The sequence below is a fragment of the Anas platyrhynchos genome, chromosome 7 (assembly GCF_047663525.1).
Source record: "Anas platyrhynchos isolate ZD024472 breed Pekin duck chromosome 7, IASCAAS_PekinDuck_T2T, whole genome shotgun sequence".
NCBI lineage: Eukaryota > Metazoa > Chordata > Aves > Anseriformes > Anatidae > Anas > Anas platyrhynchos.
This window is the reverse complement of record NC_092593.1, coordinates 27,828,370-27,844,046: the sequence shown is the minus strand read 5'-3', so window position 1 is coordinate 27,844,046 and position 15,677 is coordinate 27,828,370. Positions and strand designations below refer to the sequence as shown.

The window sequence follows — 15,677 nt, the reverse complement described above, 5'->3', positions numbered from 1 at the left end:
AGTACTGTTTTACAATAATCTAGTAATAATGCCAGTTCAGATTTTGTTTCACCATCTACATTTGCACTGCAAATATACTAAGTGTTATCCTAAAAAGCAGACTGCATTTGTCAGTAAAGGACCTAATCTTAAAAACTGCCAACCACCGTACTTAGATTAGAGTTGAAGTCTGATTTTTACATCAAGTGAGGCACTAAAACAATGAACTATAGATAAAAGTTTATTTTTTTTAAAGGGAAAGATAAACTCAAAAATAATTTAGTCCAGTGAGTAATTTTTCTTTAAGTGTCACGAATAGTTTACTGTTATTAACAGGTCTATACAAATAGCCATTTAAAAGATCTTAAATTGAAAGCAATTGACAAGGGAGGAAACAGCCTTTGCTTTGTTTCACAGTAATCATGGTTGAAGCTGCTGGTTGTCATTCTGTTGTTACAGATACAGGTTAATAAGACAAAAAGTAGGAACAACTGCTCTCTGAGCAACAAAAACCTCCTTCAGGTGTTAACGGAGTGACTGCTGCAAAATGTTTTTTAAAAAAATCTTCTGACAGTTGTCCTTCATGCTCCGACGTCAGAGGCTGTGGCTGGGTATCTGTAGCAATATAGTTTGTTGTCTGCACCACCACTCAATAGTAACTGATGACAGGAAAAGAGAATTGTGATTAATACCAGAACTAAGCAAAATACCCAAACAAAATTTAAGAGACCCTCATCTTTTTCTCTTTTGAAGACATGAACAGGAAAAGCAACAAATAATGAACTGTTAATGCATGACTAAAACTCAAACTGTGAAAGCAATCTCCTTCTGAAATTAGGAGAAAAAGGTTTTGTGGAAAACTTCTAAAGCTCTTCTAAAGCTCTTCCTGCCTTTTCCTGTTTCCTAACAGGAACCTTATTGAGAGTTTTAAACCTTAACAAAATATTTTCTTAATTTTATGCATGTGTGTACCACTAGAGTAGCAGAACAGCTTGCTATAGAGGATTATAAAGTTCCTCCATTCTACATGCAATGTCTCAGTTCACGCTGCTCTTTTAGTCTCTATGGCAGCAAACAATACTGTGGAACATGTTGTTTTTTGTTGTTGTTTTTTTTACCCACTGTAAAAACCAAAGCAACTACTCAAACTTCCTGATGTCTTCCACTGTTAAGCATAAAGGAAGAAATATTGCTTTTAGCGTGCTTCGTAACCAGAATGTATATAAATAGAATAACTTGCTTTTTGGATTCTTACCCCTGTTTCTGTCCAGTCCACACACAAAACCTTATCTTCATGAGCAGCCAAGTCATAGAGAGGAGCTTTGCAACTGGTAAAACACAAGTATTTACAGTCACGCATTTGAAATTGTGAGTAATTATAGTCAGCAAAATCAGTTCCTGGAAGAAATACTGTCACAATGGTATCACACAGATGTGGTCTTAGCAGTTAAACATCTTAACAACATTTGGATCTTCACTGTCTGTGACGTTTCCACTGCTTTCTCCACAGTTGTTTACAGTAGTTTTAACCTCTCCTACATCCCTAAAGAGAAAAGCAGCGGTGTTTTTCACCTTCTTCTAAGCTACTTTGAGACTGAAGTGTAATGACTTCTTTTTTTTAGGAACAGTTTATTATATATTTTTTCTTCCATTTAGATACTGTTTGACTATTTTTTTTCCAGGAAAAGCCATTTATATCTTCTGAATGCAAACCAATTCATTTTTCAGAAATTTGTTATGGAAGTTCTGAAAAGAGTAGCAAGTTCATTATTCATGCTATTAGGTTCATTTTATAGAAGTAGTATGTGTGTTGTTCCTTGAAGTAGAGCAACGTGTAACAGACTTTCTGCTGTTCTTAATCCCAGTAGCAATGTTAGAGTTCCTGCCTTCTGCATTTCAATCAATGCTGTTCTTAATGCCAAGTCAATCATGTGCTGGAACACCATACAGCTATTACAGATATTAAGCCATAGGTCATCATGTCGATTACAAATACTTTTCTTCCTTTCATTATATGCTTGACTTCTAAATCCTAGAGGATTTCCAGAAATACTAAAGAAATTTCTAATAAATTTCTCAGACTGATCTCACTAATTCATTGGGTTAACTGACCATGTAAGCTTACATTCCTTTGACTAGTAAGGAACACATTTATTTTACCTCCTTGTGTCCCACAGCTTCACAATGTTGTCCAGAGAACCAGAGATTAGCTGATGCTCATGGGTGGGTGACCACTTCACAGATGTCACCCAGCCTGTGTGAGAAGTCAGAGACAGGAGAACCAAGGAGCCATCTGGACAAAAGAGAAAAGCTACTCAGCAGATGTCAACTGAAACAGGCCCTTGAAGATGCATCCAAAACCCAGTGGAGAAGAAAAAGTCAGCAACACATTTGTGTTCAAGGTAAGTGTTGATATTCTAATACCCTGCAATTCTAATTTCATATATCACAGTGAACTTGAAGAGAGTGAACATTGGGGGGGGGGAAGCCAAGTTCTGGTAAAAATAATTTAAAACAATCAAAATGTATTTTCTAGTCCCTAAACTCTCTTTACATTTAAGATTTTTGAAAAACAAAATAAATAAATGTTTTTATTATTAAAAAATAAGATAATACTGTTATATGCTGAACTCCGGATGAGATTTATAGGCGCTAAACAAGTAAATATATCTATGAAATAAATCTGGTTGATTCAGTCATAACTGACTAGCAGTCCTGTCAGAGATGACACCACTATAGCATAACAAAGTGACTACTATTTTACTTTAATGATGGTCCTACCTACCAATACAGGGACTGAATCTTTTTTAAGAAAAAAGTTCAGGTTTTGCAAAAACCCAGTTGAATATACTTTAGTAAGTTTGAAGAAAAAAGGACAACCTAAGTTAAGTTCTCTAAATCACTAGGTAAAAAAATCAAAAGAGTCTTGTACCAAGTTACAGAAAATAGAATTAATGTCTATATTTAACAAAAGCTCCCAAATGGCTTGTTTCAAGCAAAGGCACCAGAAAACACTTCTTGAAATGTCTCCTAACAGGGAGAAATTCTGATTTTTGGAGGAAAAAAAAAAAAAAAAGACTTAATGAATGTGCATTATTTTGTTTCACCTTTGCTGCGAGGATCCCATAGTCTAATATGTCTGTCAGTGCTCCCAGATGCAAGACGTCGACAAAGTGTTGAGTAGGAGACAGAATTAAACACTTTGTTTCCCGTCTGTCAAAAAAATAAATAAATGAATAAATTGGGGAGGGGGTGGGGGACAGGGAGGACTATCGTTTTTGTACAGCTTTTATCTTTAAGCTGAATATACAAAGTACAGTGATCTCACCAAAGTTGATTTGAGACCTCCTGTCTCAGCATCCCAGAGCTTAATGGTATGGTCCCACGATGCACTGCAAATTTCTTCAGCATCTGACCACAGCACGGAGGAGATGGCTTCTGTGTGGCCAGAGAGGGTTGCCAGGGGAGTCTAGAATTCAAAAGTGAGAAGAGATTAGATTGAGTATCATTTATACATTTGTTCTTTCAATAAATAAAAGAAAGAATCTGGTCATTCTCAGGCACATCACAGAAATTTTTTTGGTCTTGTAAATATTAACAAATAAGAATTACTTTCTATGGTCACGCTTCTCAGATAAATTCCTGGACAAACCTGGAGTTCATCTTACCCTTGTTAGTCCCAACTGTTCTGTTTTCTGCTTCTTCCGTGGTCTGTTTGCTGCTTCTTCCATTTCATCCTCTTCATCTGTAGGGACTATGACAAAAGACAGGCCTGATCTAGAGGTTTCTGAAGTTGTAATAGTGTTTTTAAGACCATCCTGCCTCACCAAAAATCCCAACAGGAAGTCAAGTGTGGGGTAAACACAATCTTTCTTTTAGATACAGTGCCTACATATATACACCCAACTGGAAAAATATGACTGGTAACAGTGATAGAGAACATGCAGATTAAAAAAAACAAAAAACAACAACAACAAAAAAAACCTGTTTCTAGAAAAGACCTGTCTATCTTATTGTCCTCCATACTGTGGTGTTGATAGACCAGAAAAATCACCCACAAACCTTTGTTTTGTAGAGTCTATATTAAAACCTGCATGTTTAAATAAAACATACACATAATATTGTGTTCTGAATAAAACAGCAACAGGTTGTTAATAACCACACCTGAAAATTTTACCACCCAAAACAGTACTTTAAAATAGTTATGTACAGGCTTACAAAGCTATTGTTGTGTCTGTGTCCCATCCTGTTCCCCTCCTCCCCCCGTCCCCTCCCAAAAAAAAAGTCAGAGCTTGCTTTTATTGAAATTCAAATTTTCATTATAAAGTATTCATGTATTCATCATGCAGGCTGTTGTAAGTACAGTTCTGAAGACAGCCAAGGATCCCAGACTAGACTTATCTTACCTGTAGACCAAATCTTTAACATTTTATCCCAAGACCCACTGCAGAACTGTAAAAATAGAAACATTTTGTTAAAAGTTGATCCAGACAAGCCTTGCAGGTCATACTAAGTACAGTTCCTGCTTAAAAAAAAATAACCAATAGATTCTGAGCTCCTCGAATGAGACTAAAGAAGTTTTTGTATAGATCAAATTACTCTTTTTTCCCCTCCTTTCTTTGCAGGAAGAATATCTACAAAACATCTCTTTCTTTCATCACCAGATTTTATTTTAATCCTTTTCTTACTGAGGCAAGCTGAGAGGGGTGACTCTACCTTCGGTATGAATGCTCTTACGTACTGAAGTCCTGAAGGGAAAGGACCTCTTCTGTCACTTGCTTTTTATGAATATCACTCTTGAAATATTTTTTTCCCATTCAAAACTACTGTGAAAATATTGGTTGAATTTGAAAATAGTTCATTATAACCTGTATTTATGTCTGTCAAATGCAATGTTTCCTTAAAAATGAACATTCAGCTTCACTCAACAGAAGTCAAAAGCAGCAGTATAATGGCTTGGCTATCGAAAGTCACCTTCAGCTTTTTGTCATACTAGAGGTAAGTGCACTGCTTTGTTGAAAAGATTTAGTGTTGATGTAGCACATATAATCTTTAATAACCATCATTTATAACAGGAATGGAAAAGTCAGTGCGTTGGTCACAATAACACAATGACCAGTAATACCCAGGGCCAAAAAAAATATATTTTTGAGATATAGGTTGCTAACATCCCAAAAGACAGGTTTCTTTTAAGAAGTCACTCACTTTAGTTCGCGTGCAATCAACAGCTATAGAGTCCACACTCCCAGCATGCCCCCTGCAGCAGTGAAGGGCTTTCACTTTGTTCTTCTCTGCATTCCACTCCCAGAGCAGGATAGTTTGATCCATAGAGGCACTGAGTAACAGGCAGGATAGACTATCTGAGGAAGAAAGAAGTCACGTTCACACCAAAGTCAGCTTACCAAAGCATTTATAGTAATTATTCTAATTGAAGATGAAATAGTAGATAGAAACCCAGACCATATTATCAGTTTACGCTGTTATTCTGCAAGTACAATTAATGTAAATGTTTACATACAAAATACTGCATACAAATATTTACAGATAAAGACTGAAAGGATGATAGACAATATGAATGCTAAAGTATGACATTCATTACTGTAATGGTGCCAGTAAAACAATCCGTTAACTTCATCATCAAGACTTCTGACAAGAGGCTGAAGTAATTTTTAACATCTAGATTTCTAGACATCGTCCTGGGCAATGCGTTGGTGTCCTATTTGAGCAGGGGGCTTGGACCAGATAATTTCCAGAGGTCCCTTCCAACTGTAACCATTCTATGATTATTAAATAGTCATTCACTGTCATTTCAACATATTCAACACTGAATTTATCCCACAATAAATCAAGCTATTACTGCTCCCATAATATATATGCTGACCTTGCTTCACCCATGCCACATCCTTCACTACTTCTGTATGACCAGCTATTGTCATGATAGATTTTCCTTCCAAAGACCAGATTCGAGCAGTCTGATCATAGCAGCCAGTTAATATCCTGCAAAATACAGAATTTGAAGCATTCTTGTCTTTAAAAGCAAACATGTTTTTATGAAAGAACACAACAACCAGAAAATGAAAAAAAAAATAAATAGTAACATAGCAACTGGTTAGCTGAAATGAATTAAAAATGTAACTACTTTGTATTAAAAACAAACAAACTTGGAAAAGTTAAAAAAATATATATTTTTTTTTGTTACAGTGCAAGGCTTTGTTAAAACCTACAAGTGCAAGGCTTAAGAGTAAAGGAGAAGAGCAATGAGAGGGAGTACTGCGTATTCTGGTAGGTGAAACTTAACATCTCATACGTTATTTAAAATAAAAGATAATAACATGCTGTTATTGTAGTATGTAACATGAGGATCTCAAAGCACTTTCAAACCATTATTTCATAGAGAAGCATGGCCTAGCTGTTTGGAAATAAATTTAAAAATATTGTACAAAAGGACAATTATAAGTGCATTTTAAAGAAAAGCTCTGCACAAAGCTACATAATTGTATTTGTTACTACATGAATGTCACATTTGAAGTCTAAATGATTTAAGCTTTAAAATAGAAATCTTGGTGTCCTTTAAGAAATAGTGAGCAGTATTTGTGTTATCCATTTCTACTAGCAGCATCTCAAGCAGTTGTTTTCTGCTGTGTTAAAGTTGCTGTCAGCAGAGAACAGAGATGTTAAATCCGAACTCCTTACAAAAGCAAGTAGTATCTGACTGACTTGCTAGGTTAAAAAAAAAATCATAACAAATCAAGAAAAAAATAGACTTAATAGACTTTTAAAGATACAGAATAGGACTTCATTTGACACCATGGAGTCCTCTGCATACAACAGGAATAAGTAATATAAACTTAGAACTGGTTTACTGTGGTACCATTCTTCAGTGGCTTGAACAGAACTGATCCAGTCATCATGGAAGATACACTCCTCTGGTTGAGGGGCCATGTATTTCTCCACATACTCTATTTCCACCACTTCTTCCTGAGTTCACAGACAGAAGAGTTATTTAGTGCAGTTTAATTTTTCTTAATAGCAATTATACTTAGTTTTAGTGTGGTACAGATATAAAAGTTTATTGAACCAAATGTCTCAGTATCCAAGTATTATCGCTTTCCATAGTTTTAGCAAGTTACAATTAATGGCAAGCTGAAAGCAAAATGAAATAGTTCTAGTTTTCAGGTTCCTCTTTACTGTATCTACCTATGTAAAAGCCGTGTCTAAAGTAATTCATGAATTTGACTTTTCTAGAGGTGATGCTAACCTCTCCTTTCATCTCTCAATGTAACTAAGCACGGGAAGCTAAAACATGTTAGTGATAAACTACATGCAACAATAATTTACCCTCTAAATTGTATAAAGACAACAGCTTGGATTAAGGGTGTTTCTTGCACTGCTCTGTCCTCTACTGTCTAATCATTCTGCAATTGAGAATGACTTTAAACATACAGGACTTCTGTGGAAGTCGGGAAAGGAGAAAAACTGAGCAGGGCAACGTTTCACCAGTTTAGAGATTTACCTAGTTAGGGTGACAGGGTGATACTTTGATACCTTGAACTGAGAGATGATGGCTAAATCTGTTTTGCGAAAGAAAGTGAGCATGACTTACCGTGGAGATATTTTCCATCTCCATGTGTGTGACCAGCGGCATACGCAAGAACTGGCCATTGATAAGGAAGTCAAATTCCACATACTTGTGGTCAGCTGAAACAAAGCAGAATTCACTCTCAGGTAGTGCTGTTTAACTGATGCTATCAAGAACAACCTCGCTCTGGGGCTGGCCAGCAGGAGCATTAAAAGCCCAGCGTGGGCAGCCCACGGCGTTACGCGAGGGGAAGGAAGGGAGGCTCGCTGCGAGCCACGGGGGCTCTGCCGGCTGCCTGCGCCCGCCCGCTGCTCCCCGGGCCCCTCCGTGCGGCCCCGGTCCGGCCCCGAAGCGCAGGGCCGAGGCGGGGCCTGCGGCGGAGCCCCCGGCCCGGCCCGGCCCCTACCGTCGGCGGCCACCAGCAGCTTGTTGATGAGGTGGCTGAGGTCGGTGATCTCGGAGGCCGCGGGCACGGAGAAGGGCACATCCTCCACGGCGTACCTGCGGGCACACGGCGCCGTTAGCCGGCCCTGCGCGGGGGCCTCCACGTACCCCCCCACCCATCCCAACCCGGCGCGGCCTCACCTGGGGTTCTCGGTGCGGAACCGCGCCGTGAGCTGCGCCATGCTGCTGGTGGCGGTGCTGCTGCTGCTGGTGGCGGTGCTGCAGCGCCCGGCCTGCCCCTGCCCCACGCGGCCGCAGCCCCCGCCAGGCCGCGCGCCGCCTCCCTGCTGCCGGCGCGCCCCCTGCCGGCCTCTGGGCGCCGCGCGTGCGCCGAGGGGCGGCCTCCATGGCGGCGCCGGCGGGAGCTGAGGCGAGGTGGGGCGGGCTCGCTCCGGGGGTCGGGGCCGGGCTCCCCTCGCCCCCGGGCTGGGGGAGAGAGAGCGGCGGGGCGGGGGCGCGGCGCCCCGCGGCGAGGGGTGGCAGGGGGTCGGCGGAGGCAGCCTGGCGGCGGCCGGGCTAACGGGGCGCCGCCCCCTCGCCGAGAGGCAGCGGCCGGCCCTGCCCCGCGGCGGTGGGGAAGGTCCTGCCCCGAGCGGAGGGGAGCCGAGCACCCCGGGGTGGGGGGCGCCGGCACCTGCGGCTCGCCTCTGCCCTGAGTTCTCCCGTCCCTCCGCGGCGTCCCCGGCAGCGGGCGGGGCCCAGCCCCAGTGCCCCGCGCCCCCCGGAGCTGCCCCGCGGTTCCCTGAGGGGTCCCCCTGAGCCCTGCCGAGCACCCGGGCGCTTCCCAAACCTTCCGTGTGCCCCGTGCAGTACCCGCCTGCTGCTGTACCGCGGACGCGAGCTGAGTCTCGAGCCCGGCAAGAGCTAATGTTAAGCTAGTTCATCTGCCTGCTTGAGGACAGTGCTCTGCTCCAGTTTCGTCCCCGTTACGTTTCACTGTAATTCATGCCCTTTATAATGGTTTGCTTGTTAGAGCGGTCTCACCAGAGGCAGCTTTTTCAGAGGGAGTGTTGTGTTAAGCTTTGCAATTATTTTAAATCTTTTTATTAAACCTCTTAATTATTATAGGGAAAACTGAGAAAGAATTGTTAGCAAGGCTTCCAAGTGTGTTTACCGTCATGAAGTGTAAACTGAGGCCGAGATGAGGCACGTTGCTATCAGCAGTGCTGAAAACATGAACTTAGTCGAGCTTTGGTTTATATTTTTTCTTCTTTTAACATGGGTGAGCACTGAAGACTCCTGTCTGTAAATGTAAGGGAATGGGCCTATAATCAAAATGGGCTCACATGTTTTCTTCAAGTTCAGTTTTCTTCTAAGAGAAGAGAGACTAAAATCTTGTAGAATTCCCTCAGCGTTAAAATAACTTGATCTGGGATTTTGGAAGACAGTACTTCTCTTTGGGTCTGCCTGCACATAGCCCTCAGAAAGAGCCCTCATAACTGAGGGAAGGCAGAAGCACACAGTCATGTGAGACCTGAGAGTTACATTAGTCTAGAACTGGTGTAGTTGTAGTTGGTTTGTAGGTGTTGCCTCAGCATGAGGTCTGCCTGCCTGCCTTTTGCTGAGTGATCTTGTTTGTCTTTGGAACTGAACTGCTGATGGTAGTATAGTAAGCTATGTTGCAGTGCCTGATGATTGCTCTCTTGAAGATCCCGTCACTAAGACTTCTTAAAATACTAGTGATGGTTGCAGTACTTACCTGTGCTAGCAGTTTCTGTGGCTGCCAGCTCTCTGTGGAGTCAAACTGAGGGCAGCAGCAGTTGCAGATACTGCTTTATTTTGAGCAGGGTGCTTCTCAATGGGGAGGCAGGGTGACAGAAGCGGTGCTGCAGTGTTAGGGTGCTGACCCTTGAGTGGGAAGCAGCCATGGAGCAGCGGGCTTGGCAGAGAGCAGCACGTAGGTGGCTCTCCTGGTGCTGTGCTGAGGCTGAAGCTGAGGCAAAGAGCTGCCAGCGCTCGAGCTGTGCGTGGGGGATACAGCTGTTGATTCAGTTTTTACACTAAGTTAAACTCCCACCTTTCTCCCTCAACTTCTTGCTAAATGTAGCAAGCCATGGTGTTACATATGCACCACAAAAATTTCAAATGTAAAACATTTATGAAAAGGAGGGATACTTGCGTATTATTCACTTTTTCATGACGAATATCCATGCATATATCTATGAACAGGATTTAGTTGTCTTATTTGGAGAATTTGTTGGCAATATTTAACTATGCCATTTATTAGTTATGTACATGCTTCTAAGCATCTATGTAACAGTATATTTCTTTAGGACAAAAAAAACTTTTTTTTTTTTTTTTTTTTTTTTTTTTTTAGGGTTGAATAGAATTTAGGCTGATGCAATCTGGATGGTTAAACCATGAAGTTCCTGGGGTGATGCATGTGCCAGTGGCTTGCCTAGGTTAAAAGAGTGATTATACAAGGTCACTGAACAGAAATATACTGCGGGTGTGTTTTAAACACCAAGATAGAACTTTAGGCTCAAGCTATTTCTGTTCTACTTATAACAGGAAGCTGGAAAAATATCATTTTATGTTTGCCCTGCTGCTATCATTTTTCCCTGGGCTGTTATTAACTAGCATGTTAGATACAGAGCATTGGGCTGCTCTGGCCACAGGTCAATGCTGAGACAGCCATTCCTGCACTCTGTGGCAGGGTTGTGGCATGCTCAGAGCACACACCATTGCTGTCTGTCGAACGATTATCTTCAGGTGATTTCTAACAGCTGAAAGTGCTGCCCTGGAAAAAACAACATATATTTCATATATTTATGTCTTTTAATAGGGGGACACTGGATGAGTGATGATGAAATCTAGTTCTGTCTGGCGTGGATTTTTTTTTTTTCTATTGTCTGCTTCAGATATTTAAACTGAAACATCCCATAATTGTTCTCAGATCCAAAGCTACAAAATACTTGGTAAACATGATTAACTTAATTTAGAGCTTGGAGTGTCTTCACTTGAAAATTGAAAGGAAAAATAAATCTGCTTTAGAGTATTTGTTATAATGAGCATATGAGCAGCTTAACTTCATAATGTTGTTCATATCAGTAGAATGCTTTATTCATCTCCAGAAGCTAAGGAGATGTTCTGCTTTGCCCATGGTCCTTTATATCTTTTCAAAGAAAAATAAATATATGCTTTCAGTTGTACAGTTCTTTCTGAAAGGCTTTATAGTCTTTTACATTCTCCTTACCAAAGCTGTAAATGGTTTAGATGCCACAGCTGAGATGGTCCATCTGAAGGAATTTGCTGTGTGATGAAGAACATAAAGCTGGTAGGAGTCATGTTCTAACATAATGCTGCCTGTCTCTAAAATAAATACGGAAGAGTATTTATTTCCAAAGGACCTTACTCCCTCCTCCAATACAAATTGCAGGAATTAAGTTTTGTTCTATTCACTTTGGCGTATTTTGTGCATATTGGAATATATATTAAAAAAAATAATAATAAAATAATAAATAAATATATATATATACACACACACATGTATATAGCTTAGTAATGTAGAGGCCAGGTTAATTTGTCTTTTTGTTTAGTTCCTTATAAATATTTGGGTTTGGTCACTGCTTTAAAGGCTGTGTTGGCTAGGTGAAAGCCTTATCCTGTGGCTGTGGCAATTCACTGTCTCATATTCTCTGTTTGCTTGAAGGTTTGTAATGGGCAGCTGAGCTCCTTGAAGGACTTTTCTTTGGGATGGGAGGTAAATCTCCAAAGTGCTGAGAACTCTGTTTTTTGTGTTTCATCCTATGATTCATGCCAAGCTTTGTTTTGAATATCTGGCACTTTTTGTGCCCAAAGCTTCTCGCTGTGGTCTAACTATAGTAATTTTCTGTAATTTAAATGTTATTTTATACCCCTTTAAAACAAATCCAATTTACTTCAAGATGGCTCTGTGACCGAGTTGGGTAATGCGAGTCCTGAGTGTTTACTGTGGTAATAGATGAATAATATTTTCATAAAGTAGTGCTGGCATATCTGTAAGTACTAAGAATCTCTGGATGTGTATAGATAAGTGCTTGTGGATGTATCTAAATGAAAAGCATAAGAACGTGTATTGTCTGTTTTGTATCTGTGTGCACAATGACAAGTCAAGCAAATTTTCTTGTACAAGGTGCTAAACTATACTCTTGGAGGAACACACTGCAATGTATCTGCAGTGTGTAATAAAGTGGTAAAGAAGCAAGGGCTTTTTATCTTGAGGGCTTTGTTTTTAGCTTGCAGTGGGGTTAGAACCTGTAAAACTTAGATCTTTAACACCAGAAAAAATCCTGTAGCAACCTCTTGATTGAGGCTAGTACTGAAGTAAACTTTTGTAACTTTTCCAGGTCATCTGGTAATGGAAGAAAATGGAGTTGACCACAATGTTGCTATGGAAAGATCTAATGTTTTGTTTGTAGGCAACTGCAATGGTGCAGGACAGTTGGAAACAAACGATCAGGTTTTTCAGGTGAGATATGAACATTCTGTCTTTTTAGATGCTTTCTTTACGTTCTCTCCAATTATTTTACAGTGTGATTTTTCATATTTTGTTATTTGTTCCCTTTACACTAATACATTGTTCCCTTTAGACTAATTTTTTTTTGTTCCCTTTGTATTTGTATTTGTTCACTTTAGACTAATATATTGTCGTGTTTTTTAAAAAATACAGAAGTTCCTTCACTTGTATTCTTGTGCCATTCGGTTTTGAACTGATAAACATCCAGATGTTACCTGTAATGACAGCCTTTTAGTAATTATATTTAGTAACTCCTGTTACAGTGCTGAAGAAATACTTATTTTGTTAACAAAATTCTTTATTAGAAGAATTTTGGATGGGTTCAGAACACTTGAAAATTGGGTCAAACTGCTTAGTGACCAGATGTGGAAAAGGGGAACCCAAGGACAACACAAAATATGTATAGACATCAAGTGAAGGGGAATCTTAAGTATATCTGTTACTAAATGTTGCCACCTATCTTAGCCACAGAGACTTCTGTGAATAAAACGTTCTTGTTCAGATTGCGTTGGCTAAGAGATCATTCGGGTAGTGGGTTAGTAGTGTGTTCATGGCCTTCATACAATCTTGTTGTTTTCTGGTGTGTTTTACAGAGGAGCTGAAACTACATAAGGTTTCTGGCCCAGTTCTGACTTCAGTACAGAATTTAGAAACATTTTTCCTCTCTTTTTTGATTTGCAGTTTCCACATTTTTGTTACAGAAGCATCAAAGCTGGATGTGTAATTGTTGCAGAGAGAAAACCTATTGCCCTTCTTGCACTGGCCAAATGACAGCCTTACAAAACTTACATAGGGCTACCTAATTCTTACTGTTTTTAAATGTTTAATGTTTGTGTTGACAGAGTTGCAACAGGACACATTTATGTTTAAACATTTAAATTTAATACAAATGGAATGTGCTGTGAGATCTCAATTTCTCAAGCTTGAGTAGAATATGTTCTGACTACGTTGTTTTTTTTTTTGAGACTTGCAAGATCTGATTCTTGGTCTTGCACTGTATAATTCTTGGACTTGATTTCGTTTTCTGCTGCTTGTGCTTCTTCTGTGGTAAAGAATTAAGAAAGCGGTCAGTGTATAGAAACTTTGTCTCCATAGCTAAATGCAAGTATCTAAAGGCTGAGTAGAATAATATCTAAGATTTCTTTTTAAGTCAAATTGAGTTGGTGGATGTTCTTTCAGTTTCTGGGTAGTCTTGAGATGTTTTAAAGTGGTAAGTAATTTTGGGGCACAGCTCTTGGGCACAGTGGAATTTCTCTCCTTTTAGTAGAGGGTCAGTTCTAGAAAGCAGAAATGTATTCATATTTTCAGCATGAAAATGTGAAAACCAAAACTGCCAGTGCTAAATAGTAGCCTCTTGGTCAGAAGGACATAGAGCTCCAACTGAGTAAAAATGCATCATGACAATTTTAAATGTTCTTTTGTTTGTTTTTTTAAAGTAGAAATTGCTACTTGGCATTAACGTGCATTTTACTGTTTTTCCTCTGTGAAAGCGTTTAACCTGCATGGATTCCAAGGATCCGTTATTTGGACACAGCAACTCTCCCGCAGCCTTGCCTATCACAGTACGTCTTTTGGGTAGTTCTCCATCATTAGCTGCACCTGCACGGCCACCCCAGCCTCAGCCTCTCTCTGCAGAGGAGTTCCATCTGATAGACCAAAACGGGCAGCCTCTCTATGAGCTGCAGCCCCTAGGAGGGCCCAGCACGCAGATGGTGAGTACATCTGAAGCAGGGCAGGTGGGGAAGTCTGTGGCATTGGAGCTCTTTGAAGGACCCTTATATAGGGTGCTTGTTTGTTGTAACAGCCAATTAATTCAGTCTTGAGCAACAAGGTGAGACTTTTCAGTGGTTCAGTTCATGCTCCAATTGCTCTTTCTCATTGGCAAGCCCTGTCTCCAGCCATAACAAATTTTATTAAATGACAGTGTCATGTCTTTTGTCAGTACTCAGCCTGGATGTTATTGGGCGATGAGATTTCGTTCTTCTACCGCTGCTGCTTTCTCTGTATTCCTGGGATGTGTGTGTCTATTTTCTTGGGACTCAGATGTTAGCAATAAGCTAACCCATTAGATCTTTTTTTTTTTTTTTAAATTTACTCAAAATGTTGCTTTGTAGTTCTTAGTTACCTTTTTACAAAATAAGTGTTCCTTCATTCAAGTAGTTTGCTTGGCATGTATTGTATTGTCATTATAGACACCTGACCCGTTTCAAGTGCAATAATAAATCAGGAACAGGGTTATATTTTGTTATGTTAGCTTTTATAGCATTGCTGGAAACAAGTTCTTGGTAACTGTAGCACTATTTACCATAAGGAGTCACTTTACTTTTCTAGGATTTTTGAAGATTTAATTAATTTGTTTTTTCAAGTTCTGCAGCTTTACGTTCTGTCTGCTTTTGCATGAAACATTGCCCATATAGATCAATTTCTTAGGAGTAAAGATCAAATTTATTTATATGTTATGATTAATCCTGCTAGTCTATGAATGGGGTTACAGTGAATTCAATGATGAATTACTTTCATGTTTTTGATAACTTTCAGTTCTGAATAAATGTGTAATTCATTGTAGAATCCTGTATGTGTTGTTTTTTTTTTTCCTCTCTAATCAAGTAAATGACTAAGAAACTGACATTAAATAGACAGTTTCCTTTATTATGTGAAACGAAGTTAATTTACAGGCCTTAATTCCAACCAGAATATTTCCTGTTCTAGTTACAAGCAAAACTGGTCAATCTGCACAGTGAACACTAGACAATCAAGCACCACTCATGCTTTTCTGTGATTGCCTTACAGATGATTGTTGCCAGCCAGTCAGAAAATGGCCAGGTGCTGCATGTCATTCCTTCTGCCCAGCCAGGAGTGGCCCAAGTGATTATTCCTCAAGGTCAGCTTCTGGATGTGACTAGCACTCAGGGTGAGTTTAAGCTGTGGGACTTGAGGGTATGTGTTCCTCTGACTAAGTGCATCCTGTGTGATTTTTTTTTTAAGAACCTCTTATTTGTATATTTCATTTCCTTAGCCAGAGTTAAAAGACAAAAAAGCATATCTACTGAATCTGCTTTCTGATTATGAATCTGGCATGCTTTGCAGTGTTTTCTGTTGCACAAAACCCTGTGAAATAAAGGTTATTATGCTCACTTGAGGTGTGTCATAGATAAATAGAGATATGAAAGATAAAGC

The 15,677-nt window shown here is 39.9% G+C and overlaps 2 protein-coding genes across 2 annotated transcripts in view; one reads left to right on the top strand and one right to left on the bottom strand.

Moving 5' to 3' along the window:
* Window positions 1-207: 207 nt before the first annotated feature.
* Window positions 208-8,311, bottom strand: WDR12 (WD repeat domain 12). Its single transcript, XM_027461068.3, has 13 exons — window positions 8,144-8,311; window positions 7,965-8,059; window positions 7,583-7,677; window positions 6,851-6,957; window positions 5,861-5,976; window positions 5,185-5,339; window positions 4,386-4,431; window positions 3,648-3,733; window positions 3,308-3,448; window positions 3,087-3,192; window positions 2,140-2,272; window positions 1,235-1,307; window positions 208-638 (listed from the first exon to the last, which is right to left on the bottom strand). The coding sequence occupies exons 1-13, from the start codon at window positions 8,182-8,184 to the stop codon at window positions 561-563; spliced, it is 1,272 nt and encodes a 423-aa protein (XP_027316869.1). The 5' UTR covers window positions 8,185-8,311; the 3' UTR covers window positions 208-560.
* The window catches only part of CARF (calcium responsive transcription factor), a 30,684-nt gene continuing 19,852 nt past the window's right edge, over window positions 4,846-15,677 (top strand). The window contains exons 1-5 of the mRNA XM_027461059.3: window positions 4,846-4,977; window positions 6,181-6,261; window positions 12,331-12,452; window positions 13,991-14,212; window positions 15,291-15,411. Coding sequence (XP_027316860.2) covers window positions 6,237-6,261; window positions 12,331-12,452; window positions 13,991-14,212; window positions 15,291-15,411 — 490 coding nt within the window. The 5' untranslated portion in view covers window positions 4,846-4,977; window positions 6,181-6,236. The remainder of the gene's footprint in view (window positions 4,978-6,180; window positions 6,262-12,330; window positions 12,453-13,990; window positions 14,213-15,290; window positions 15,412-15,677) is intronic.

What these genes read in the sequence shown, in the direction of transcription:
- WDR12 (XM_027461068.3), bottom strand. Translation starts at nt 8,184, where the DNA reads ATGGCGCAGCTCACGGCGCGGTTCCGCACCGAGAACCCCAG. An exon ending in GTTCAAGCCACTGAAGAATG is followed by an intron (nt 5,977 to 6,850) that starts GTACCACAGTAA and finishes TGTATTTTGCAG; the next exon opens with GATATTAACTGGCTGCTATG. An exon ending in AACAGTTGGGACTAACAAGG is followed by an intron (nt 3,449 to 3,647) that starts GTAAGATGAACT and finishes TTTGAATTCTAG; the next exon opens with ACTCCCCTGGCAACCCTCTC.